At 38.3% G+C, this 27,048-nt stretch overlaps 1 protein-coding gene across 2 annotated transcripts in view; it reads left to right on the top strand.

Moving 5' to 3' along the window:
* Positions 1-27,048, top strand: part of LOC107567148 (neurogenic locus notch homolog protein 1-like) — a 53,372-nt gene that overhangs the window by 8,513 nt on the left and 17,811 nt on the right. Inside the window, exons 3-15 of one of the 2 annotated variants that reach the window (XM_016252778.1) lie at positions 12,832-13,094; positions 13,204-13,542; positions 17,079-17,201; positions 17,368-17,601; positions 17,964-18,119; positions 18,279-18,464; positions 18,738-18,851; positions 22,858-22,971; positions 23,188-23,421; positions 23,514-23,624; positions 25,436-25,628; positions 26,558-26,703; positions 26,801-26,914. In XM_016252778.1, coding sequence (XP_016108264.1) covers positions 12,832-13,094; positions 13,204-13,542; positions 17,079-17,201; positions 17,368-17,601; positions 17,964-18,119; positions 18,279-18,464; positions 18,738-18,851; positions 22,858-22,971; positions 23,188-23,421; positions 23,514-23,624; positions 25,436-25,628; positions 26,558-26,703; positions 26,801-26,914 — 2,327 coding nt within the window. Of the gene's footprint in view, positions 1-12,831; positions 13,095-13,203; positions 13,543-17,078; positions 17,202-17,367; positions 17,602-17,963; positions 18,120-18,278; positions 18,465-18,737; positions 18,852-20,645; positions 20,760-20,987; positions 21,222-21,313; positions 21,425-22,857; positions 22,972-23,187; positions 23,422-23,513; positions 23,625-25,435; positions 25,629-26,557; positions 26,704-26,800; positions 26,915-27,048 lie in introns of both variants that reach the window. The other variant, XM_016252777.1, reaches the window with a different exon arrangement.

The following is a 27,048-nucleotide window of genomic DNA, read 5'->3' as shown; positions in this document are numbered from 1 at the left end:
GATCCAGTGTCTGTAGCTAAGGAGAAAAATCTGAGCACAGTGTGTGACGCTGTTAAGATCTTGTTTGAAACATTGGAGGAGACAAATATGAGACCACCAGAGTCTTTAGCTAAGGAGAAATATCTGAGCACAGTGTGCGATGCTGTTGAGATCTCTTCTAAAACTTTAAAGAAGACAAATATCAGACCACCACAGTTTTTAGACTAGGATAAATGTCTGAGCATAGTGTGTGATGTTGTTGAGATCTCTTCTAAAGCTTTAAAAGAGACCATTGTGAGATTGTTAAGAGTTTTTGTCTCAGGAGACAAGTTTGAGAAGCAGGAGACTTAAGCAAAAATCTCAATTCGATCTTAAAAGGATAGTTCACCCAAAAATGAAAATTTGATGTTTATTACCCCCAGGGCATCCAAGATGTAGGTGACTTTGTTTCTTCAGTAGAACACAAACAAAGATTTTTAACTCAAACCGTATCAGTCTGTCAGTCCTATAATGGAAGTGAATGGGAATCACGGTAAAAAAAAAAACATACACAAGCAAAACCAAATTAAACCCTGCGGTTTGTGATGATACATTGATGTGTAAAGGCATGAAACGATCGGTCTGTGCAAGAAACTGAACAGTATTTATATCGTTTTTGAACTCTGATGAACTGCAATGTCTGAACTGTCTGAACTGTCCTGAGCGCGTCCTGAGAGGGTCAATGGTCCATTTGAGAGATAGTGATACATTACTCAACGCTGCAAAAACACGTAGAAATCTTTGAAGCTCCCCTCAGCGCAATCACAAATATGATGATGGGGTCAGTCGCACTGGTGCTCCTAAAAAAAATTTCATAGTCGCATGCAGTAGTTTTCAGTCGCAAATGCGACTGAAATGGTCGCACTGTAGAGCCCTGAGCCGCAGGGTTTAATTTGGTTTTGTTTGTGTATGTTTTTTTTTTACTCCCAAAGCCGTGATTCCCATTCACTTCCATTATAAGACTGACAGACTGCAACGTTAAAAATTTAAAAATCTTTGTTTGTGTTCTACTGAAGAAACAAAGTCACCTACATCTTGGATGCCCTGGGGGTAAGCATCAAATTTTCATTTTTGGATGAACTATCCCTTTAAAGCAGTGGTCGCCAACCTAGATCTTTATCACTGTCCCAGTAGATCCCGAAAAAAAACAAACTGTAAAATAAGTACAAAAATGCATTACATTTATGGGGTTAAAAAAAAAAACTGTAAAATAAGTACAAAAATGCATTACATTTATGGGGTTATATTAATGTATCACTGAAGGGTACTGTCTTGATAAAAGTTTCGATGGCAATGGCATTTTCTTCTCCGTATAAAGCGCAACTCTTCTTTGTTTACAGCGGTAAACAAGGAAACGCTATAGTGCGGTCAGTTCATAAGCAGTGTTGCCAAGTCCGTGGCTTTCCCGCGGAATTGGGCTACTTTAACACTGTTGCCGCGGGTTGTTGTTCATGTCCGCGGGTTGAAGCGACCCCAATAACATGATATTTAGTCCCTGGAATGTAAATTTTACTGGAAGATCCCCGCCGAATAAAACATGTATTTTACAGGGGAACCCCCCTCGAAACGGGATTGGACTAGTTTTATTGCGAAAACCTGGCAACCCTGTTCATAGGCGCCACCTGCTGTCAGAGAGTGCGTCTCATTCAGACCTAGTGTTTTTGTTTTGTGCAGATGTTTTATGTAGCAAATAAATAAATAACACCTAAAGTCAGACCATTCTGTTTTTGTTTTAAATCCTGAAATTAATCAAAATCAAATCAAAAACAACTGCCCGTGCAGATCATGATTAAAATGCAGTGGTTGCCTCTAATTTCAAATGGCTAGATATTTTAGTTTAAAGCCAGTTTGTTTGTTATAAAGCAAATAGCCAATAAATAAATTTGCTTAAAAATCAGAATTAAATTTGCTAGTTAAAAAAAAAGAAAAAAAGAAAGGAAAACTTTGTTATAAAGCAAATAGCCAATAAATACATTTGCTTAAAAATCTGTATCAGAATTAAATTTGCTAGTTAAAAAAAAAGAAAAAAAGAAAGGAAAATCTGAATTCTGATTCAGCTATGATCGGCACATCACTAATTAAAATACTAAGTAAAAGGCCTCAAATCTGAAGTACTATCTGGGATGTCTTTTTCTATCAATTCTTCAATAGGTAGATCTTGTCTTTCATAAAGGCCGAGGTCAGGGATCTTGGGCCTAAAAAGGTTGGTGACCACTGCTTTAAAGTAACCTCATTTCTGTCTAGGAGAAACATTTGAGATGTTAAAGAGATCTCACTTTTGATTTTTCTTTCCTATGGGATTGCATTACACCAAATACACAAAGTAATGTTTTTTTAGCAACGTCATATGACCCCTTTAATTTGCATTTGTATTAGTACAAAGTGTCACCCCTCTGTATATGTATGATCCCAAATTTGTAAATTTCAGCCAAAATGATTGTAATCTACACCCTGGGCCATGTGTGGTGTGTCTAATGCAGGAATCCTCAATGACCACTTGTTTGTGCGGGACAGTTTCAATAAAAGCTCTGTTTGCTTTCTAGAGATGAGTTCCTTGCTGCATTTAGATACAGGAAATGGACACCAGGGCCAAAAGAAGAGAAGTTGTAGTCTCTTATAGTCTCTTTCTGCCTTATTTCTTTCAGGAATTCCGCAAACTTTGATTGTACATTCTGTTATTGCAAGATTGTGTTCTGTATGTACAGCTGGCCAAGTACAAAAAAATGCTGCAAAACACACCAGGCGTGTGTTGTTTTTGTTTGATGCTTTTGACCTGAACCATCTGCCTGTGGAACACAGCATTACAAGTGATCAGTATCAAGGTAAATAATTCACCGTGTACAATGGCTGCTACTTACAGCATAATACCCGCTAATGCCTGTGGTTTTTCTATTCATCCCTGGCAGTGGCAGATGTTTGAAAGTTTCCTCTCACATTGTCACACTGTCAGAGGGGTTGACGAGGATATTTTAATAAATAAATTATCGTCCTGTTAAATGTCTGGCTTCATTCCACTCAAAATTACTACTTAGTGCCGTGAAGGACATCTGAAAACAGTAACCCAGTCCCTAGCCTCATAAAACCACCAGGAGCAACACTCATTAGAAAAGTATTGGGTCAGTTAATAGCTGCTCCCTGTCCCTCAGTGGAACTGTCGTTCCCATAGGGTCCCTCAGTACTAGGGACAAATAAACACAGACATAATGAAAACTAACAGATGTGGGCCTGGAGGATCAGGTCTCCTCCAGTGATGACAGTGATGCCGTTGTTTCATAAAGAACAGACAAGACCCAAAGACTCCTTAAAGTTAAACTCCTGACTACAGGAAATTAGGGTTTAAAAGAGAGTAGATTTTGTGTTATTGTTGCACTGCCCAAAGGGGACAAAACAGGCTAGTGGTGCCATGACCTTCCTAAAAAATATCTTACAGGCTGCCATCACACAAACAACGGCATGTTCTGGGTTTCTTACAAGCTAAGCTCTATTAAAGGTATCCGAGGCATAATGCTGAGAAACAAAGTAATTTCAATTTGGGTTTTTTTGTAATAAAAAAGCAAAATCAAAGTTAGTAAGATACTTACAATGCAAGTAAACATGGCATTAAATATTACAATAAACATTAAAGAATAGGTAAAATATAAAAAAGTAAATACAGTTTAAATCAGTTTACAATGATTTATACATAATGTACTGGTTCTAAAAGGACACAAAAGCACCATAAATGTATCATAGAAGGGTACAGACAGCTTGTGTAGTCTTCTGAAGTCATATGATAGCTTTGCGTTAGAAGCAGACAGAAATTTAAATTGTTACAGATAATCTTCCCCTCCAGTGAGCTGTTAACTTGAGAAGCTCTGCAACCGGATCAGTCTGATTTATGAAAGAATCATTCAGGCCAGTTTTGTGAACTGGATCATGACTATTTTACATGGCTATGAGCTAGGGCCAACGTTAAAATTTTCTGTAAATAACATATCAAATTTTTGTAAAATTGTGCAAAAATTGTATCAACTTCAGATAGACATGGAATCTAGCACAGGAGTAATATGGATTAACTTTATATATTATATATTTATGGTGCTTTTGTGTCCTTTTAAAATGAAAGAAAATGTATTTATATAGAGAACAGGACAGCATTATCCCCCCAACTGTCAGCTTAAATAATAAACATTTATGCAAGGATTCATGTAAGTGTTTTAACAAAAATACTAGATACAATTCTAGTTGCCTTACTGTAACTGTGATATTTGCTTTTTGTAATAAATAAGGGAAAATAAATGAGGAATGAAGTCGGCATTATGCACAAACACTGTTGATAGAGCTTAACTTGTATTAAAATATCCTTTAATTACACTTGTAGTATGATGTCCAAACAACACAGTGCTGTTTTGGACGTTCATTTAATGTCTTTACAGTCAATATTTACAGTATTCTGTATTCAGTCTTATTCCTGTAGTTCAACCATGAAAGGGCTTCCAAGTTAGACTTGAACTTTTTTGTTGTGAGAGACAACCCCCTTCACTTTGTGACCTTTCAATGGCAGATGGCAGATTGAAGCTCAGTGGGTGGAAACCCCCTGTTTCATCTGGCTGAGGGTCAGGTGTCAACAAAACATCTGCTCTGGCCTGGACGAGCATCGCAGCACTAGTAAAACCCTGTTTTCATGGGCTACTGGTGGCTACAGAATGAATCTCGTCACTTTCCAGAGGACAAAGGTATTTCTGAGAGGACAGTGAAGGTAGAATTAACAGTACAGGGTCATTCTCTGGTCACAGAATCAAACACGAACTAGGTCTAACTCTGTTTACAGAACCTGTGATTTATTTGTATGGGTTTTTTCTGTCTGAGTTAAGGATGGAGATTTGTAAACAGATTTTTTTAAAGTAAGGTTAGAAAGATTTGGGGAATGCTGCAGTTTTTCAAATGCATAATTATAAATCTGGCTTTCATTAAGTATGAAGAAATGCACTGATTCTGTTTCATAGGCAAAGCAAAACAAGTTTGAGAAAGAGATTTGAGATGTGAAAGTTAAATACACTTTTAAATCATCACATTGTACTTTTTTAAATATCATACATTTGAACACTACACTGAAAAAAATTGGTGTAGAAACTATTTTCACTCAGAGATTGCAAATAAATTTCCCATTTAATAAAAAAGAAACAGCAAGTAACACATTGACATTTTGAAGTATAAAGACTGAAACAGTAAACTTAAGTATTTTATTTAAAACCTTTAAAAAATAAGTTTGTACAGTGTAAATGCTGTTAATTATTACCATTGAAAATAATTTTGATGTGTCCCTCAGTTTGTTAAAACAAAGGAGAAAAGCATTCATTGGAGGAACTTATGCATCTATGGAGAAAGAATATTCCTTTAAAAGCTTTTAAATCTACCAAATAAGCGGCGAAAAACAGACCCAGCCACAATGCTTTTGTCCTCTTTAATGTGTTTTTATCTTAGTAGGCTACTTTTTCGTGGCCTAATGCCACTTTAAGTAGCTTGATTGCTAATGTGACAAGCATTTGCCAAGTTAAAGAGCAAACTGGCAGGGTTTCCTACTGAGGTCCTCAGTGTACTCACCACAATTCCCTAATGTGTGCTTTACTAGCAGGCACCAAGGCTGACTAAGTGCCCTATGTATTTACCCTCTCCAGAAGTGTTACTGTTTGCCAGGACGGGCAGGTCTAGTAGACTTTCAAAGGTGGTGTGATTTTCAGCAGAGTGCCGTTAAGTGCGCCTGCCAGGCCTCTCCATTGAGGAGTGCTGTCAGGGATGGGGACACAGAATGGGGTGAATTTTTTAATGTAAACGGTTACATTCAAGGCCACATGCTCCTCCCCACAGGAAATACAACAACCCCTTAAACCAGGTTCATATAGTTTTTCTCAGAAAGCTTGTGAGTCAAAGGTCCATCCATCATGGAATCCTATCAGACTAGTTTTGGGAAATTAAATTGAAGAACAACAAAAGAATTTGGGCTTTTAGTGAACTAGTCTTGTCAGACTGCAGAGTACTATTGAAAGTGTTTGGAAAGTTTTTTTCATTCCACATAATATACAGTATGGGCTAGACAGATGTTTAAATTGGTAACACTAGATTAGGGAACACATATTCACAATTAACTAAGAGTTTTTCCTCATTAAACTCCTAATTTGCTGCTTATTGATAGTAAGTAAGGTAGATGTTGTAGCAGTTATGTTTAGGTGTTGGGTAGGGTTAAGGAATATAGAATATGGACATGCATTAAAATGTGCTTTGTGAGTAGTATTAAACAGCCAGTATGCTAGTAATATACATTTTAATAAGCAACCAATTAATAGTGAATAGTGTTCCCTAATCTGAAGTGTTACCTTTAATTCTGGCAAAAAAGTGTATGTAGTTATTCGTTATTAATTATTGTATTAATAGCAAGCATATCTACCCCAAACATAGTAACCACTAACTCTAAATATTAAATCTGCCAATGAAAATAGTGTTAATGGCTGAGAAGAGATGTGCTGATTTTTGTCAACCACACAATAATAATAATTAAAAAAACTAGCAACTGCATAGCCCCTGGCAACCACCAGCAACACCCTAGTAAAACAAACAAGTGACTTTTACACGTGCATCACTCACAATTTCTTCAGGAAATGTACAAATCTAATAGACTGTTGCTCTACTGTACATAGTTATTTCATGTAATTTCAAAAATTACAGATTGTTATAGTGTCTACATTAGGGCTGCAACAACGAATCGATTATTAAAATAATCGTTAGTTGCAGCCCTAGTCTACATCAATTAATTAGCTAATATTAGGTCATTTTGAGCTTACCAGCATCAGATGGTTACTGTGCCTGCTTGCCAATAAATACATGTTGTGTCAGTGCCAGTATCAACTGACACATATTCAAATATATTTGTGATTTTTTTTGTAAATATTAGGGAGGCAACGTTATTGAAATTCTGGTTGATATCAGTAAATATTTTCTGGCTATGGCTGAAAATGGCTAAATGGTCGCTATTAAAATAATTTTCTATTTTGTGTTAATCAATTAAAAATAAAACACTGAAGTGAATTTAGGCATCACAACATTATAATGCATAATATGAAAAATTGATATTTATTTTTACTTACTAAAGATTTCATTCAACAGTGACCCTAACTAGGTTAACTTTAACGTTGCTGTTAACTAATGCTCACTTAATCAAAATGTAAAAATAGGGAAATTAATTAAATATCTAATAGCCTGATACTGATAAATTAAATATATTTAATACTCTCTGATAACAAATATATTGTACCAATATATTGTGCATCCAAAGTAAATGCTGATCACGTCTATTTTTTTGTAATTTACTGGATGTAAAATAAGTGGTAATTTAATTTCTGCAATGTTATTTATCTAATTTTCCTTCACAAAAATACTGTATGAAACATTTTAAATATTATATGTTATATAGACACTACAGTTAAAAAGTTTTTTTTTAAGTTTTACTCAGCAAGGATGCCTTAAATTGAGCAAAAAGGTGTTACAAAAGTTATATAGATGTTACAAAAGATTTCTATTTCAAATAAATACTGTTAAATATGATATAATATATAAAATATTTTAATCTAAATAGTAGTATGCTAATAGATATTGACACAGGCCTTTAAAGGGGTCCTATTATGCTCTTTTACAAAGTCTTGATTTTGTTTTGGGGGTGTACTAGAACAGGCTCTCATACTAGGTTGTTCGAAAAGCACATTATTTTTCACATATTTTACATTATTTTATTTGTAATATTTTTTACACCTCTCTCCCCAGTCTGGCATGAACGGCTCGAATAGTTCCTGTATCAAATGAAGGCCCGCCTTCTGAAATACTAAATGTGCTGTGATTGGTTAGCTGGGCCAGTGTGTGTTGTGATTGGCAGCACTCAGCGCCTGGTCGGGAAATGTTATGCCCCTTACCACTGCGAGCTTCAGTGTAAATATTGCGTTAATATCAAATTAATTTGAGCACGATTTAAACCCGGATGATTTTAAACACTCTTAAGTTCATCTTCCTTGTGAAATCTAGCGTGTCTCCGACATAGTGATAACACTCGTTGCCTTCTCTAGTACAGCTCAGCCAGGTCTCGTCCCATTCGTCGATATTTGTGATATCACAAATCCTGGAAAATATGCGTTGTAGTCCAAACGAGTCGTTCGTTGTAGTTTTTGAAATGTGATTTCTGTTCAATAAAATATCTCCTTTTGAAGTGAACTTTGAGCTTTGTAACTTTGCAGATCTTTTTTATGCTCAAACAGCAACATTACAGACTAACTAAAGTTGAAAAAGTGAAAATGCATAATAGGACCCCTTTAAAAAACCCATAAAGCTTTGTAACTTTTAAAAACAGTAAAGGGAGTTGTTTTCAGTCCAGTGCTGAGATGTGTGATTCAAAAATGACCTCATCATCCCGATAAACCAGGAACTGCTGAAGATGAGAGGAGAAGGCGGGAGGCAGGGAAAGGCATAGGTGGAGGCGTGTGACTACAGCTCTAGTGCAGCCAAGTAGGAAGGAAGTGAAGAGAAGGCTGGAAGATTAAAAAGGGAGGCCATGATGAGAACAAGAGGGATAGAGAGGTGACCGAGGGATGGGATGGAAGGGAGGGAAAGAAGGGAAAGAAGAGGAGGTTTAACAGCTGAATGCACACTCAGAGGGGTTAGAGGCACCCAGACTGCGGTCAGCTCCGCTCTGAATGGCGGCAGGAACAATGGGCCTTCTCATGGAGCCTGTCTGCTCTGCTCTGTGGTGGGCAAACCATTCAACTGCCTGATGCCTCGGCCCTCTTATTCTCTTTGGGAAAGTGTGAGGGGAGTTTATGAGTAGAGAGTTGGGTGCGCTGTGACCAGCAGCTGCCGCTCCCTCATTAGCATGTGCACCTGCTCCCTGAGGCCTTTCTGGAAGGCCGACACAGGCCCTCGTTGCATTATTCCAGCTCATAACTGCACACAGCGATGCGTTGTCTGGGTTAAATCGGCCTGATTTTTCTGTATCAGATCTCAATTCGCAAGATACAAGAGCTTGATAAACAGTGAAACCTACTTTGAAAACCCATAACTTCCTCTCTAGTCCAAAACCATTTATTAAAACCAAGCTGTAAAAGACTTGGAGAAAAATAACAATATCATGAGAGAACAAATAAGATATGTCATAAATTAATTCTGCCAAATTATAAAATATATATATATATATATTTATAAGAAATTATAAAAGTTATAAATGAAAGAAGCAGAACATTCAGTTTATACAACACATTCTGCCATTTATGCAGCACATTCAATGCAGACTATTTTATGTACAGTATCTGTCATTTGGCAAAGAGGCTTTTATGGAAGGATGGGGAAGTCAAACTCCATTAAAGTCAGTGCTGGGCAGTAACTGATTACATGTAATCCAGATTATGCAATCAGATTCCAAAATTACTTAGAATATATTACATTTTAAAATGCTTATAATTAGATTACTGTTACTTTTTATAGATTACATGATTACATATATTCATACATTATTTCGTTCTAAAATGTTTTCATGAGATTTTAAGTAAATATTTCAGTAATTTAACACGTTTCCATGTTCACGGTTATCTGATGTCAGTTAATGGTCACACTGACATGCAGGTCAACAAATAAAATGTTTCTATTTCTAATGTTCAAGTATTGTTTTGATTTAAAATGTATTAATTTTTTTATTGTAAGTGATTCATTTGCTTTTCATCAGTTCCCAAACCCCCTGCTGTTCCTTCACAAACCCCAGTCTGGGAAACTGTTTAATGCACTTAATGTTGTTGATAATAAAAATCAAATATATTTTCTTTTTCTTTCTCTTTCTATTTTTAATATTAATATGGTGCAAAATATTCCAATTCAAAACTATGTGATAAACCAATTAGGTCAAAAGTAATCTGAAAGTAATCAAAAAGTAGACCGAATAATTAACTTAAAATGTGTACTACTCTAATAGATTAGGTTACTAACTACAATTTTCATGATAATGTGCAATCTATAATGGACTACAATTTGTAAGTAATGTAGCCAGCACTGATTATAGTTAACAGCAATATAGTCTTCTTAAAATCTGCCCCTTTCTTACAGTCGACTGCATGCTTCATATCTGCCTCCATCCTGTCCTATGTTTTTTTGGCGCAAAAATGTAATAAAGGGACCCCAGTGAAGAAAATTAAACAATAAAAATGTATGCTATGACCCTTTAATGTGAATAGCTTTTTCACAGGCTGGAAGCCTTTTCTCTTCTATTGAACTCTTTTACAACTTCAAGATTTGTGACGCTTACATAACTTTAGAGTTTGTTGTTGTGCTGGTGATGCGTAAGATGTTTGTGTAGTTGTTGTAATAATCACAAAAACCTAAACGAACCTCCAGAAATATGCCGGAGTGGCCATAGGACAATGGGAGGAAAGGTAGCATTGTGGGCAGCAGTGCAGTTCCCACCATGCACTTAATGGTTTTGTCGTGCTTGGTTCTCAGTCCCCTGTGTTTTCTTTTCTTGGTTGAAGTTATTGGCCATCCTAATCCTGGGAGAGACACAGTAAAAACATCCAACCCACCGAGGGGGGCCCTGTTTGGATCAGAGAACAGTGCACTGGGAATTTGTTGAGATATTCCGGCCCCCTCCCCCAAGGCCAAAAACATGGCTTCGGTATTCCAGAGGCTCTGGATGGTTTAGCTTTTTGCAAAAGGTTATTTCAGCATAGTCATGTCGAGGGAGGGCCCCTTTTGTGTCGCTGAGTAAAATCGGCAAAAAGATTACTTTCAAGCCAAACCTGTTATGAAGTCTGTACAGCTCTTTTACAAAGTTTTCGCTGTGCCGTCTCTGTATTCCCAAGGTCCTGATTGATGCTGCAGAGACTCTGTACTGTAGAAGAATAGCAGGCATTGAGGTGGAGGAAGACAGCTTTGAAGTCCTGATAATGTTAGGCCTGGGTTCAAAGACCTTTGTATAGACCCTGCCTTGTCTTTGGAGTGAATGAATTCACATTCATTCAGAAAGGCTGAGGTGCTCGAATTTTCCCCTAAGAGCCGTTGATGGATGGCTGACTTTCATAAATCCATTTGAAACAGGATTACACCTGTGAACCACAATCTAAATCTTAAACATTCAGAAAAGCACAATATAGTTTATATATATATATTTTTTCAAATTACAATAAAAGGTGTATTTCTTGCACTTTTGGCTTTGCTGTGTGTATGTCTGTGTTTCTCAGGCAAACATTATATGTAAGGATGCATGATATTGAAATTCTGGCCAATACAGATAAGGTGATATTTTCATGTTATGGCTGATAACCGATAAATGGCCAATATTAAAATTACATACTAGTTTATCTGAATAATTAAAAAATAAAATGCTAAAAACTAACATCAATCATTATTAATGTTACAAGTGAATTTTTAGGCATCACAACATTAATTCATTTTAAAACTGTTATTAAATTATTGCAGTTTTTAAAAGGGAAATTTAGGTGTTAGGCAAAGATAATCTACATGTAAAATTAAGTGCAGAAATAATGAGCCAGCATTTTTTTAATATTTCAAAAAACTGATATGTTACCTATATTACATATTCGTAATTATACAATGGTTCAGTCATGCACTTTTGCAATGTAATTTTGCTATTGTAAAACTAAAGCCAGTGAGGCTGTTCATACAGAACCCGTTTTTGCATTCCACTGTGATGCTTTTCCATTGTTTTTCTATGTAAACATGCACTATATGGACATTTGACTGTTGAATTTGTGTCTTTTGCAGCATCCCGCACGTGACAGCTAAGTTAACACAGTGTTCAAATAAGTTTTCAAAAACGTGTGTCTGGACCATAGACTGTAAAAAAACATGGACGTAGTGTCCGTGACGTCACCCGTAGGTTTCTGAAGAGCATTTTTGAAGCTCAAAGTGTGCAGAGACGACCGTCGCCATCTTGTCAGCGCGTCACCATGCGTCACTCCCGGATAATCGAAAATGGGCTAAAAGGCAGAACGTGGGTGGAGCTGATTGCTGAAACCACGCCCGCCTTGCACAACAGTGGTGACATCAGCGGCAATCCACCTGTCACTCAAGTGGCCACACCCTTAATTATGCAGAACTTTAAGGCTTAATATAATTTAAACGGATGAGTTATAAAAAAATTCACCCCCCTCACAGTTGTCATAAAGGGCAAAATTAGCTATATAGACCAAAACCACTTTTTGTACCAGGCTGTAAACACATTTTTTTCTGCTGTAAAGTTGGGCATTTTAACATGGAAAGTCTATGGGACTGGCTCCCTTTCTAGTGGCCAGTTGATGAATTGCAGTTTAAGTCACTTCTGTGTTGGTTTCAAGAGAGAGACTGAAAGGTTGCCGCTTGGTCTGGACCTTGTTTTTCCATTCCACTACCCTCCATCTCAAACTCTCGAACACATTCAGTGTCAAACACTGTTTTGTGTAATAGTTTTGCCGTTAAAATGCTTTCTCCTATGCCAGCTTTTTATGCAGCTATTAACAAGCGGTTTGTAGGCTAATTTCGACAAAAAAAGAAAAGACTGACACTTTCTCCATTTGTATGAGCAACAAGTCCGACACAGTAACATTACTAGTTACTGTTTGTTAAGAGAAGTTGAAAACCTAATTATAATGCAGTGGTTTCATTACAGTCCAGCTACCTCGATTTATACTGACATTTTATCCAGTACTAGGCTAATGCCATTGGAAGTGGCTTTATGACTATGAAGTGTAAATCATATACTGAGTGCAGTATATACAGTACTAATTCCCCCTGTGCTTGCTTCCCACTCTACAGGTGTCCTGAGCCGTTTGCCGGCACAGCGTGCCAGTTCCGCAACCCTTGCTTCCAGTCCCCGTGCAGAAATGGCGGCGTGTGCCATTTGATTACTTCTGTCAACAAGGTGGACTTTGTGTGCAACTGCAGCCTGGGCTACTCGGACCGACTGTGTCTCACTCCCACCAATAATGTGTGCCTTAGCTCCCCGTGCCGAAACGGAGGCACGTGTGAACTCACCAGCATCCACACTTACAAGTGTAAATGCCCACCAGGCTGGTCAGGTAAGACCACAATCCAGTTAGAAATGACGTATATGAGGAGAATGAACTAACATCTCAAATCCAGACAGTGGTGAGCATATTCTGACCTTAAAACGCTCTTTATCACTAGGTAAGAACTGCCATCAAGCTGATCCTTGTGCCTCAAATCCTTGTGCCAATGGCGGTAAGTGTAGTCCCTTTGATTCCGACTACATCTGCCACTGCACGCCCTTCTTCTCAGGCCAAACCTGCAAGCAAGACATCAACGAGTGTGCCCAGAGTCCCTCTCCTTGCAAGAATGGTGGCGTGTGTGAGAACGAGGTGGGCACGTATCGCTGCAACTGCCCTGCAGAGTACACTGGGAGACATTGCGAGACCCTCTATCAGCCCTGTAACCCTTCACCATGCTACCACGGAGGCACTTGCGTCCAGAAGGGAGAGACGAGCTACGAGTGCTCGTGCTTGCCAGGTAGGCATCCTTAGCCTGTTAACCTGCAGGACAAAGTCCTGAAACTTTCTTTCTTTACATTAGTTTAAATTACTGTTAGTTATAAAGTAAAACCATTTCCATTATCAACAAACACCATTACCATTACCATTAGTTACACTGAACTCCTCATGCTGCACCCAAACTAGCAAAGCAAAGGAACTAGTAATGTAAGGAACTAGTAAAAGTTTCTTTCTGACTAACAAAATAATGTCTACTGAATGGAAGTAATAATGGAATTAAGTCTTGTATAAACCATGTATTTAATAAAATTATTTCTTTGTTTTGATGCTTATTAGGGCAATATAGCTAAACAAATATATATTAAAATTGCTCAGTCTTTTGATGATATTGATTTTCTCAATGTTTCATATGTTGTGATAGTTGCTCATGAGTCCCTTGTTTGTCCTGAACAGTTAAAATGCCCGCTGTTCCTCAGAAAAATCCTTCAAGTCCCACAGTTTCTTTGGTTTTCCAGCATCTTTTGCATATTTGAACCCTTTCCAACAATGACTGTATGACTGAAATTGACCGTTTGAACTGATTCATGGAAATGAATAAAACCTACCAGATCTAATACAGTTTGGATCAAGACAAAAAGCATGAAATCGAGCTAATGAAAAACATTCAAATCAACACAATATTTGTAATGTTGCCATACTTTAGCCAGCTTAATCACCATGAATATGTGGATATTTGATATATTGCCTAGGTTTAAAAGTGATTATGTTCTTTGCTGACTTGTTCTAACATATGTGACCCTGGACCACAAAACCAGTCATAAGGGTCAATTTTTTTCGAAATTGAGATTTATACATCATCTGAAAGCTAGATGGTAGGACAATATTTGGCTGAGATACAACTATTTGAAAATCTGGAATCTGAGGGTGCAAAAAAAATTAACATTTTGAGAAAATCACCTTTAAAGTTGTCCAAATGAAGTTCTTAGCAATGCATATTACTAATCAAAAATTAAGTTTTGATATATATTTACAGTAGTAAATGTACAAAATATCTTCATGGAACATGATCTTTACTTAATGTCCTAATGATTTTAGCATAAAAGAAAAATCAGGGATTTTGACCCGTACAATGTATTGTTGGCTATTGCTACAAATATACCCCAGCGACTTAAGACTGGTTTTGTGCTCCAGGGTCACATATACCCTTTCCTGGCTTAAGAGCTGTTTACCATGCTTACAATTCAAAGACTTGTCTTAAATACCCCTCATGATTATGGGGTACACGGCTTGAATCTTGAATCTTTTTAATCATGATGAGGGCTTTAACTGACATCAGTTATGTAACAATGAATTCATTAAATGACGGATCAATGGCAGCCTCTTAACTTTGATCATTCAGAGGAAATCCACTCAGCTTATTTTGACTCACAAGTGTCCTGTTGACGACATCTGTTCCAGCGGTAAGACAAATTATATCGGCCTTCTATCCGGGTCAACACTGAAGGTAGAGATTTCAGATGACTGAGATGCTCAGTGAGTTTGCAATAACAATGCAGTGTCAGTGTTTCCCATAACTTTGGAACATGGGATAGGCTACCTCTCCCAGCATGCCCTTCTCTCAGCCTCATTCAAACCCGGCTTAGTCATAGTATCTGCACTCCCTCTGCAGCTCTGTCTGCATGTGTGTGTGTGAACAGGCCAGCAGGACAATATCTGCGCTTATCATGAGGAAATGTCTGAACGACAACATCCTTATGCTGGTGTCCCTGGGTTAGAGTCAGTGTCTGTGAGAATGAGAATGAAAATGCCTGTGTGTGTTCGCTTTCCATTACTACTTTGGACACATTAAAAAGGGGATCTCATATCATGTCAGACAACATATAACCTAAACCTCAGCGTTGAGGAAACATCACTGAAATTACTTCTTCTTTTATTCCATGCATTCGTGGGTTTTGAAGGAAGAATTCATTTTATATGATGTGATCAGTTCTGAAATATACCATAAATTAAGCTTTAGCGTTAGTTCTGGCAGGTCACGTGAGTCAAGCTTGCATCAGCTGATTCTCAGCTGATCACATCTACCTATAGGAATACGACACCTATCGCGGCATTCCTATATAAGCTGTATTCAGTATTATTCAGCAGCTTTTTAGCTTGCTTCGGAGCAAATTACCCTCCTCCATCCCCAGCTCCACCTTTCGCCACAGTCAGGACTTAGCTTTCTGATATTCCTTGCTAATCAGACTCCTTTATCTTGAATAAAGTGTTACACTTAAATATCATTGAGTACATTAATGATATCTGCATTCTGTTCTGTTAACCCTAGGGGGGTTATTATTGCTGCTCTCCCTGCTCATTCATGACAGGCTGCATGGATGGGCAGGGAGGTTTTTTGCCCAGAACAGAACCATACCGCCAAACCAAACTTTATGCTAAGTATCTATCATTCTGACGATAGTGGTCCTGACAGAACTACACGTTTTGGAGTTAAATTGTAGGAAATTGTGGTTAGAGTCAGTTGAGTCGTTGTCGTTGGTGCCTCTAACAGAATCCTGGTACTGCTAGTCTTCTCAGAAAAGGAAGACTGTTGACCGCAACAACAGTAACGTCTGTTTTCGAATGTTTCACATCATTTTATCTCTCTATTTGTACTGAGAAACAATCAAATTTGCATGTTTGTATTAAAGGATCTGTGCAGTGCAATCTGATATAAATATTTAGTTCTTTGTAAGGAAACATGAATTCTGTCAGCAAACAGTTGCTCAAATATTTATCCTTGTCTAGAATGTTTGACATTATGGGGGTATGTATTAACTGCTGATTTTTATTTCACACTGCTCAAAAGATACAGGCTATGTTCACGTTTTTTGGAATGATAACATGAACAGCAAAAATCACTTTGTGGAAATAAATTGGACAGGTACACTACCATTCAAAGTTTGGGTTCAGTAAGATTTTCAAATACGTTTTTGAAAGAAGTCTCTTATACTCAGCAAGGCTGTATTTATTTGATCAAAAATACGGTAAAAAATAATATTGTGAAATATTATTACAATTTAAATTAACTCTTTTCTATTTCAATATATTTTAAAATGTGATGGCAAAGCTGAATTTTCAGCATCATTACTCCAGTCTGCAGTGTCACGTGATCCTTCAGAAATCACTCTAATATGCTGAATTGGGGCTTCTCTTATTATTATCAATTTTATCAATGTTGAAAACAACTGTGCTGCTTGATATTTGTGGGAACCGTAAGATATTTCTTGCAGGAATCTTAGATGAATAGAAAGTTAAAAAGAAAAGCATTTATTTGAATTATACATTTTTGTAACAATGTAAAAGCCTTTACTGTCACTTTTGATCAGTTTAATGCATACTTGCTGAATGAAAGTATTAATTTCTAAAAAAAAAAAAATTGTATATAGATCAGTTTTTATGAGTATCACCTTGAACAGGCAGTGTGTGAAATGGGTATGTGAACAATGTTGTCAGTTCTGGCTTTTAAATCTATATGTTTTAAGAAATTTTTTGATGAAACTGCTTATTTCTTTTCAGGATTTAGTGGTCAGAACTGTGAGGAGAACATTGATGACTGTCCAGACCATCGCTGCCTTAATGGAGGGACCTGTGTGGATGGAGTGAACACCTACAATTGCCAATGCAAGCCAGAGTGGACAGGTACCAACTGCCTACTCAAACCCCACACTTCACTTACAGTTACAAAGAAAGACATTTTTTAATCAGTAAGACTAACTAGGCTTCAATAGGTAGAATCTCTTTTTATTGCCATTTCATCTGTTTCGAAATGTGGTGAAATGAATGCCTATATATATTAATTCCTCAGGTCAGTTCTGTACCGAAGACGTCAACGAGTGCGATTTGATGCCCAATTCCTGCCAGAATGGTGGTACATGCTTGAATACACAGGGTGGATACAACTGTGTGTGTGTGAACGGCTGGACAGGGGACGACTGCAGTGAGAACATCGATGACTGCGCAGATGCAGCCTGCCACGTAGGAGCCACATGTCATGATCGGGTGGCCTCCTTCCTGTGTGAATGCCCTCATGGGCGCACAGGTGTGCATTTTTCTCTCTCTCATGAATCAAATGCATCATAGTTTGAGGCACTCATTCTGTTATTTGAGCATTCGGTTTTTTGTGAGTTTCGTTCAAATCCACTGAAAAGAAGCCAAAAGTTGGGGTGGGACATATTAATTTGCTTGTTTTTTTAATCTGCTAAAATGTATTTATTATTTAGGAGTACACTTGCAAATATATCATATAAAGTTAGTATCTATGAACTAAGTGGCATAAATCATCTGCTTTGATTTCACAGGGTCTTTCAAATCTGCCATACTGTTTAAAAAGAAGACATTCACCAAGGTTTAATGGCAAAATCCCGCACAAGCTAATTCTCACTGTGTGTCTCTGTGATTTAGGTCTGTTGTGTCACCTGGATGATGCTTGCATTAGTAACCCATGTCAGAAAGGCTCCAACTGTGACACCAATCCAGTCAACGGCAAGGCCATCTGTACCTGTCCTCTGGGTTACGTTGGTCCAGCCTGTGACCAAGATGTTGACGAATGCTCGCTGGGTAAGGAATGGCTGTTTATTGTATCTGTAAACCTTATTGGTGGTGCTTGATAAGCACACTAGTGACTTTGCACATTAGTCATATTTAAAAATGTAGTTATTACAATGGAATATTTTAAGTGTAAATGTTTAAAGGGTGTTTTTTGTTCACCTCTTTTAGGTGCAAACCCTTGCGAACATGCTGGAAAGTGTATAAACACAAAAGGTTCCTTCCAGTGTAAATGTCTGCAGGGATATGTAGGAGCTCGATGTGAACTGGACATAAACGAGTGCATGTCCAACCCATGCCAGAATGACGCTACCTGTTTGGATCAAATCGGAGGCTTCCATTGCATCTGTATGCAAGGTAACCAAAAGATCGGCTGCATTTGGTTTAGGACACAGCCTGTGTCTAAATGCTCTCTATATATTACCCCATGCTGATGTCATTACCTCACATGACCAACCTGTGATCCAATAAATTGCTTCTGTTGGCTGTAAAACTAATGATACAGATGTCTGACTTTATGAAGTTAATATATTCTGTTTATTATACACAAAAGAAGCACTAGTAACATTGTTAAGACGTGCTGAATTTTCTCGCTAAGTCTGGAGCTTATTTCCCTATGTTAATTGGCAGGGTACGAGGGAGTCTTCTGTCAGATCAATACTGATGAGTGCGCCAGCATGCCCTGCCTCAACAATGGGAAGTGCATCGACAAGATCAACAACTACCAATGCGAGTGCCCCACAGGTGAGCATGCAGGGGTCAATCACCTCCCAGGACAGAACAGAGTGGAGAACAATAATCCCTGCCCTGAGGCAGGTTTACACAGCCCTGGCTAAAATGCTCAGAATAATCCATATGAAAGCTTCTGGAAAGTTAGACAGTTTTTGCTTGAATAAGATGATGTATATCAGCTATGCACAGCAAAAACCTGCTTATGGTATTTATAGTGTTTTCATATAACAGTTAGTGTTTTTTACCGAAAAAAATATATATTTTTCTAGTGCACAATTTCTGTTCAACTATTTTTAATATACATATTTATACAATTTATATTTTTAAATTAATTTAAATAATTTGATAATTCATTAACGTTTATTCATTATCATGTTTCAGTTTTTACATAAAATATTGTTCATAGTAGATATCTAACATTTTTTAAAATTATTATCCCACATTGTAAGAATACTTTTTGGCCCTACTTTGAGCTTTTGTCCAGTACCAATGACGTGAAACTAATTTTGCTGATAATCTAGGTTTGTGAAAAAGGCTCTTCTTGTAGAAAAACAGCACATCAACATTAATTTAGGATGCAGAAGGATTCATGCATAAATGAAAGGGGGTAGAGCAGAGGTACAATATTAGGCATGATGAGGTTGCGCAAGGAAAGGGGCCTACGGGGACCTCCAAGAGTGGTGTAAAGGAGTTTTGGAAGGTGGTAAGCTGAAGAAGTGGAAGCTAGGCCCCTTCACTGTTTCAGATGGAAATCAGAGCTCCTTTTCAGCATGCGTCGCAGGGATCCTTTTCAGTAGTGTACACACTGAATCCATAGCAACCACAATGGGTGCTTTTTGAAATGTGGCATTTTAGAGGCTCGGAAGAAATTCCTATTCTGAAGATGCATGGGACAGATCTTGATTACCAATGCCGAGGGGGTCTTAGGGAATGGCATAAGCAAGTTAAGAATTTGTTATCAGGATTATCATTATAATAATACAAGATGTGTTATTACTTTTCTAAGTGATCAGACGTAATGATTCTAACCTGGCGGATGATAAAAAGGCCAGATAAATCCAACAGATTTACACTAAAGCCATATCTACAGACCAGAAAAGCAGAGTGACTTCAGGTGGGCTATGAAAACCACCCTAAAACAAAGTAGCAACCACCAACTGTAGCAACACTCTAACAACATCTTAAGAACTGCATAGCAACATTTTTCTTCAAAACATCTAGTTGTTTTATTGTTGCTTTAACTGTGATGAATATCCCATAAGTTTCCACACTGATAGATTTGTAGCTCTTAATGTGTTCAGACTGTATATTTGAAAAGCAGACATCTTTAGCGAGGGATTAAAATAACTGAGGGAGAAAGCACAAATGTTGGGGGTTCCTGAGCGATGGGATTGCTGAATAGCATGAGGTCAGGGGTTGCATGGGGCTCTTTTGGTGAGACAGACTCAGAGAGGGGGGCAGAGGCTGGATGGGAGAATGCACATTGTGATGGAAAACTTCTACGGGACAAAGGAGGCAACCGCCATGGCTTGGCGTGCCACTGAATAGACAGTTCCTCTTTGTCTGGTGCCCTTGGTCAGAAGGACTTGGAAGGTTTTTACCGCAAATTTACACTCTTCTCCCCCTCTCACTGTGATGGTTTGTTGAAAAGCAGCTTGAAAACTTGAGAGAGAGGGGTAAAGCTTGCTGCCAACTATTAATGAACGCTGGCCATGTTGTACAGACGAGTGTGGAGGAATGAAGCGGGTGCAAACCAGAGGAATCTTTGTATTGACCCCCTCCCCTTTCCTCTCGTCTCCCTCTCAGGATTCTCGGGTAGCCAGTGCCAGTTCGACATCGACGAGTGCGCTAGCACCCCCTGTAAAAATGGGGCCAAGTGTATTGATGGGCCCAACATGTACACCTGTCAGTGCTCTGAAGGTATGAAAACGCTGTCTGCTTGATTCAGCTTTTAAAAGTGATAAAAAATTATAAATACATAAAACATTTTATTTCCATTGTGAATAAACATTTTTGCACCTCTAAAATATTTATTTGGCTATAAATTTTTTTCTGAGTCATGGAAAAAACATGGAAATTCCAGGGCCTCAATGTGAGGAAACACTGTGCCATAATAAATATAATAAATGATTCTGTTTTCCTTTATAGGATACACAGGGCAGCACTGTGAAACAGATGTAGATGAGTGTCTATCCAACCCATGTCACTATGGCACCTGTAAAGATGGCCTGGCATCCTTCACCTGTTTATGTCGTGGGGGTTTTATGGGCCGTCTGTGTGAGATCAACATTAATGAGTGTCTCAGTCAGCCATGCCAAAATGGAGGCACCTGCCAGGACCGTGAGAATGCCTACTTATGCATCTGCCCTAAAGGAACCACAGGTGCTACTTTTACAGTAATGGCAAGAAATGTAAACTCCTGCTTGTCAAAAGCTCTTCTGGTCATTTACTTTACTTCCATGTTGTGTTAACAGGTGCTAACTGTGAGGTTAACCTAGACGACTGTCAAAGCAATCCCTGCGATTTTGGAAGATGCATTGACAAGATAAATGGCTATGAGTGTGCCTGTGAACCGGGATACACAGGTGAGTGTTCTTAGATCTTGTGCCTCATACGTCGATAAATGGCAACTGCGCTAAAATATAAAATAGTCTCATTCATTTGAAATGAGGGTTTAATTGAATAGTTCACCCAGCAAAGAAAATTTGGTCATCATTTCCTCACCTTCTTGTCATTCCAAACCCGTATGCTATTCATTTTTCAAGATCTTCACAAGATAAAATCTTTACAAATATATTTTCCATACAACAACAGTTAATGGTGGCCATGGGATGTCAAGCTTCAGAAAGGTCTATAAAATATAAAATGACTAGAAAAAGTGGACAAGTGTGAAAAACAGACTGAAATTTACATCATTATTCACTGATAATCTTCACTTCCATTGCAGCTGTAAATGTTTTTTTGTTTGTTTGTGTGTGTGTGTTTTGTGTATGTGGTTTTTGGCATAAATAGCTAACGATTACAAATCACAGTAGTTACAATTAAAGAAAGAGATATATGTGTAAAACTGCTAATTCTGATGTTTATGTATCGCCTACTAATAGAGAAAAAACAAATGAGATCAAAAAAATCTCAATATTTTCTTACAGACAGCAATGAGATTATAAAGGTGATTTTATGCAATATACATGAATTGTGCCTATTTTTTTTTATCATTTAAGCACAAACCCCACCCCACAGCCATTTTTATTTTGATCAACTCAGTCACCTGCCAAGAAAAGCCCAGACTTTATGGATTCGGGTTAGAGTTCAGAAATATCACATTTGGATCCGATCGGGACAAACAGTAATGCTGGCTATAAGGATGTGCTACCAAGATCTATTCCGCCAAGACCAAATACATTAACATAATCATGTACATTACCATGCCAATCCCTCCAAGAGTTGTCATGACAGAACTATGATAAATGTCCAATAAATCTCCACACTGATGGATTTGTAGCCCTTAATGTGTTCAGACTGTATATTTGAACAGCAGACATCTTTAGCGAGGGATTAAAATAACTGAGGGAGAAAGCACAAATGTTGGGGGTTCCTGAGCAATGGGGTTGCTGAATAGCATGAGGTCAGGGGTTGCGTGGGGCACTTTTGGTGAGACAGACTCAGAGAGGGGGGCAAAGGCTGGATGGGAGAATGCACATTGTGATGGAAAACTTCTACGGGACAAAGGAGGCAACCGGCATGGCTTGGTGTGCCACTGAATAGACAGTTCCTCTTTGTCTGGTGCCCTTGGTCAGAAGGACTTGGAAGGTTTTTACCGCAAATTTACACTCTTCTCCCCCTCTCACTGTGATGGTTTGTTGAAAAGCAGCTTGAAAACCTGAGAGAAAGGGGGAAAGCTTACAGCCGAGTATTAATGAACGCTGGCCATGTTGTATACGAGTGTGGAGGAAGTGGGTGCAAACCAGAGGAATCTTTGTATTGACCTTCCTCCCCTTTCCTCTCGTCTCCCTCTCAGGATTCTCGGGGAGTCAGTGCCAGTTCGACATCGATGAGTGCGCTAGCACCCCCTGTAAAAATGGGGCCAAGTGTATCGATGGGCCCAACATGTACACCTGCCAGTGCGCTGAAGGTATGAAGACGCCGTCTGCTTGATTCAGCTTTAAAAAAGTCATAAAAATACATAAAACATATTTCTGTTGTGATTATACATTTTTACAGCTCTAAAATATTTATTTGGCTATAAATGTATCTCTGAGTCATGGAAAAACATGGAAATTCCAGGGCATAAATGTGAGGAAATGTGTGTCATAATAAATAGAATAAATTAATATGTTTTCCTTTTTAGGATACACAGGGCAGCATTGTGAAACAGATGTAGATGAGTGTCTATCCAACCCATGTCACTATGGCACCTGTAAAGATGGCCTGGCATCCTTCACCTGTTTATGTCGTGGGGGTTTTATGGGCCGTCTGTGTGAGATCAACATTAATGAGTGTCTCAGTCAGCCATGCCAAAATGGAGGCACCTGCCAGGACCGTGAGAATGCCTACTTATGCATCTGCCCTAAAGGAACCACAGGTGCTACTTTTACAGTAATGGCAAGAAATGTAAACTCCTGCTTGTCAAAAGCTCTTCTGGTCATTTACTTTACTTCCATGTTGTGTTAACAGGTGCTAACTGTGAGGTTAACCTAGACGACTGTCAAAGCAATCCCTGCGATTTTGGAAGATGCATTGACAAGATAAATGGCTATGAGTGTGCCTGTGAACCGGGATACACAGGTGAGTGTTCTTAGATCTTGTGCCTCATACGTCGATAAATGGCAACTGCGCTAAAATATAAAATAGTCTCATTCATTTGAAATGAGGGTTTAATTGAATAGTTCACCCAGCAAAGAAAATTTGGTCATCATTTCCTCACCTTCTTGTCATTCCAAACCCGTATGCTATTCATTTTTCAAGATCTTCACAAGATAAAATCTTTACAAATATATTTTCCATACAACAACAGTTAATGGTGGCCATGGGATGTCAAGCTTCAGAAAGGTCTATAAAATATAAAATGACTAGAAAAAGTGGACAAGTGTGAAAAACAGACTGAAATTTACATCATTATTCACTGATAATCTTCACTTCCATTGCAGCTGTAAATGTTTTTTTGTTTGTTTGTGTGTGTGTGTTTTGTGTATGTGGTTTTTGGCATAAATAGCTAACGATTACAAATCACAGTAGTTACAATTAAAGAAAGAGATATATGTGTAAAACTGCTAATTCTGATGTTTATGTATCGCCTACTAATAGAGAAAAAACAAATGAGATCAAAAAAATCTCAATATTTTCTTACAGACAGCAATGAGATTATAAAGGTGATTTTATGCAATATACATGAATTGTGCCTATTTTTTTTTTATCATTTAAGCACAAACCCCACCCCACAGCCATTTTTATTTTGATCAACTCAGTCACCTGCCAAGAAAAGCCCAGACTTTATGGATTCGGGTTAGAGTTCAGAAATATCACATTTGGATCCGATCGGGACAAACAGTAATGCTGTCTATAAGGATGTGCTACCAACTTTACACTGAGGTTAAGGTTAGGGCTAAGGATTAGTATTAATTTCAGGGTTGTGTAAACAATAAACACAGTGACTGACCAGACCAGGTTTGCGCTTAACTGGTTTAAGAACACCTGTTTTTCAGACAATCATCTGATGTGTCTTGGGAGGGCATGGCTTTGGAGAGTGGATGTGGGGTCTAGCATGAAGTCTTGCATAGGTTAGCAAATGAAAAGAGCAAATGGAGAGGTTTGCTAAATTATTTGTTCTCAATTCTTCTACGTGTCTCCTCTAGAATGTTTAGAAGCGATTTAAACAATGTCTCAAACTGTGCTCTGATTTGCCAAGATACCAAAAACATTTCAATAAGAATTCAAAAATATATATTTTTCCATGACTATACTAACCATATTCATTGCATAACTCTTACTGCATGTCAAAGTTGATACTTAAATGAAACATACTCCACTAAGTCATTTAAGCTTTGGAAAAGCCACTGCGTATGTGGTTTTATTAAGGCAGTCTAGGTGGTATACTGAGCTCAGGTCTTTATCAATGTAGAAGAGATGGGGAGTCAACAAAGAGTTCAGCAGGTGAGACAGGCAACAAAGCAGGGTGGGGAGAGACAGCTGGCCAGCGAGCACACATTCGGCCTGGGCCGTGGTGTTGGCTTACAGTCTCACCCAATCCCCTGCCTGCCAAGCAGACACACAAGCCGGCCCACTCCCTCATTCAGCTAGAGATCTCCAGGACATCTGGGAGTTTGAAAGGAGAAAAGATTTGCAAAAGATTTGTGAAAGTCGATCTTTTAAAAGGGGGAAGTTGGCCGGTGCTTTAAAGACAAGTGACAAATAAAACCTCTGCCTTTATGCTGGCATTGCGTTCGGTGGTGCTGGCTGTAGTGGAGTCTAAAAGCTAGGATTTCAAGATAAACAAGGAATGGTTAAATGAATGCCGTTGATTCAGGAGTTAGTTTGACTACCACACAACATGTGACACTAACTATTTTAATAATTCTGTCTTGCTTTTTTTTTTGTAGGGAAAATGTGTAACATTAACATTGATGAATGTGCCATCAACCCCTGTCACAATGGTGGAACCTGCGTTGATGGAGTCAATGGCTTTACATGTCTGTGCAGAGAGGGGTATCGTGACACCACCTGCCAATCACAGCTCAACGAATGCCTTAGCAACCCCTGTATCCATGGACACTGTGAAGACAAAGTCAATGGGTGTGTATTATTTACATACATACACTGCCATTTGAAAGTTTGGGGACAGTACAATTTTTTAAAGAAATTAAGTTTACAGTTTAAAGTTGGTTTTTGGCATCATCATCAAGATGGCCTATTGGGTCCAATCCCACTGAAAACAAACAAACAAACTAGGGGTGCTCCGATTGATCAGCTCCCGATTTGACGACGCGCCTGCCGTGAGAGGTTTGGCATGACATGCAGCGGCAGCGTCTCAATCTCTGTCCGGTGCAGGTAAAATAATTATAATGCTGAAAGTAATGTACAATTAATATTCCTTTATTAAATAACTTACAAAGTCATTTGAAAACTTTCTGTGGGACGTAATTTCACAAATTGTGTGAGTGAATCACCGCACACTCCCTCTCTCTCTTTCCCTCTCAAAATGCGCAAATGGCTTCAAATCACCACTTCATGTCTGCACTATATGCAATGCACACTCAAAGCGCACTCACATACAGCTCACGAAATCAGGCTTGCACTGTGTGTAAGCTATTGTGCCCCATTGTAAAAACAAAAATGTACTGCATGATCAAACATTAAGGTGAGATAATTAATATATTTTTGCAAAGTGTCTAAAAAATGCCCCTCCACCCAGCAAATAATAAAAAAAAGCCCACAAGAGTCACCTAAGAGGGGAATTCCCCCATTTTCAAAAATGAAATTCAGGCCCTGAATGAATGTCTGTAAAAATCCTGATTGGAGCATATAACAGCTAAAACCAGCAAACCAGCTCAAGTCAGGTTAAGATCTGATGTTTTGTTCAGCTGGCCATCAGCTGGTCTAGATCACCTTATGACCAGCTAGGACCAGCCAGAAACCACGTAAAACCACTTTAAGATGTTTGTAATTGGTTCTTCCAGCAGTGAGAAATAACAAATGTAAAATGCAGATCTTGTTTCTTACAGATATAACTGTATTTGTGACTCCGGCTGGAGTGGTGTCAACTGTGACGTCAATAACAATGAGTGTGAGTCCAATCCCTGTATGAATGGAGGCACCTGTAAGGACATGACCAGCGGCTACGTCTGCACATGCCGCGCTGGCTTCAGCGGTTCGTATCATTCATTCTGCTAATGAACTGTAACTATGCGCTATGCTTTTTGACCACCACTCAAAATACACCATGTGATTCTGACGTTTGATTATAGGTCCCAACTGCCAAACAAATATCAATGAATGTGCCTCCAACCCTTGCTTGAATCAAGGAACCTGTATTGATGACGTGGCTGGATACAAATGCAACTGTTTGCTGCCTTACACTGGTATGAATTTAGCTTTATTCATGACATTGATTGTGATATTTTTCACTAGCATGTAGTTCCCTAGACTGTATAGGTTTTTAAACCAATTTGAGAGTTTAGGAGTTGATGAATTAAAGAAAGTCAGTAATCAATTA

This window comes from Sinocyclocheilus grahami, unplaced genomic scaffold, assembly GCF_001515645.1.
Source record: "Sinocyclocheilus grahami isolate Dianchi unplaced genomic scaffold, SAMN03320097.WGS_v1.1 scaffold1130.1, whole genome shotgun sequence".
NCBI classification, from domain to species: domain Eukaryota; kingdom Metazoa; phylum Chordata; class Actinopteri; order Cypriniformes; family Cyprinidae; genus Sinocyclocheilus; species Sinocyclocheilus grahami.
The sequence above is the reverse complement of the archived record's forward strand: the minus strand, read 5'-3'. Positions and strand labels throughout refer to the sequence as shown.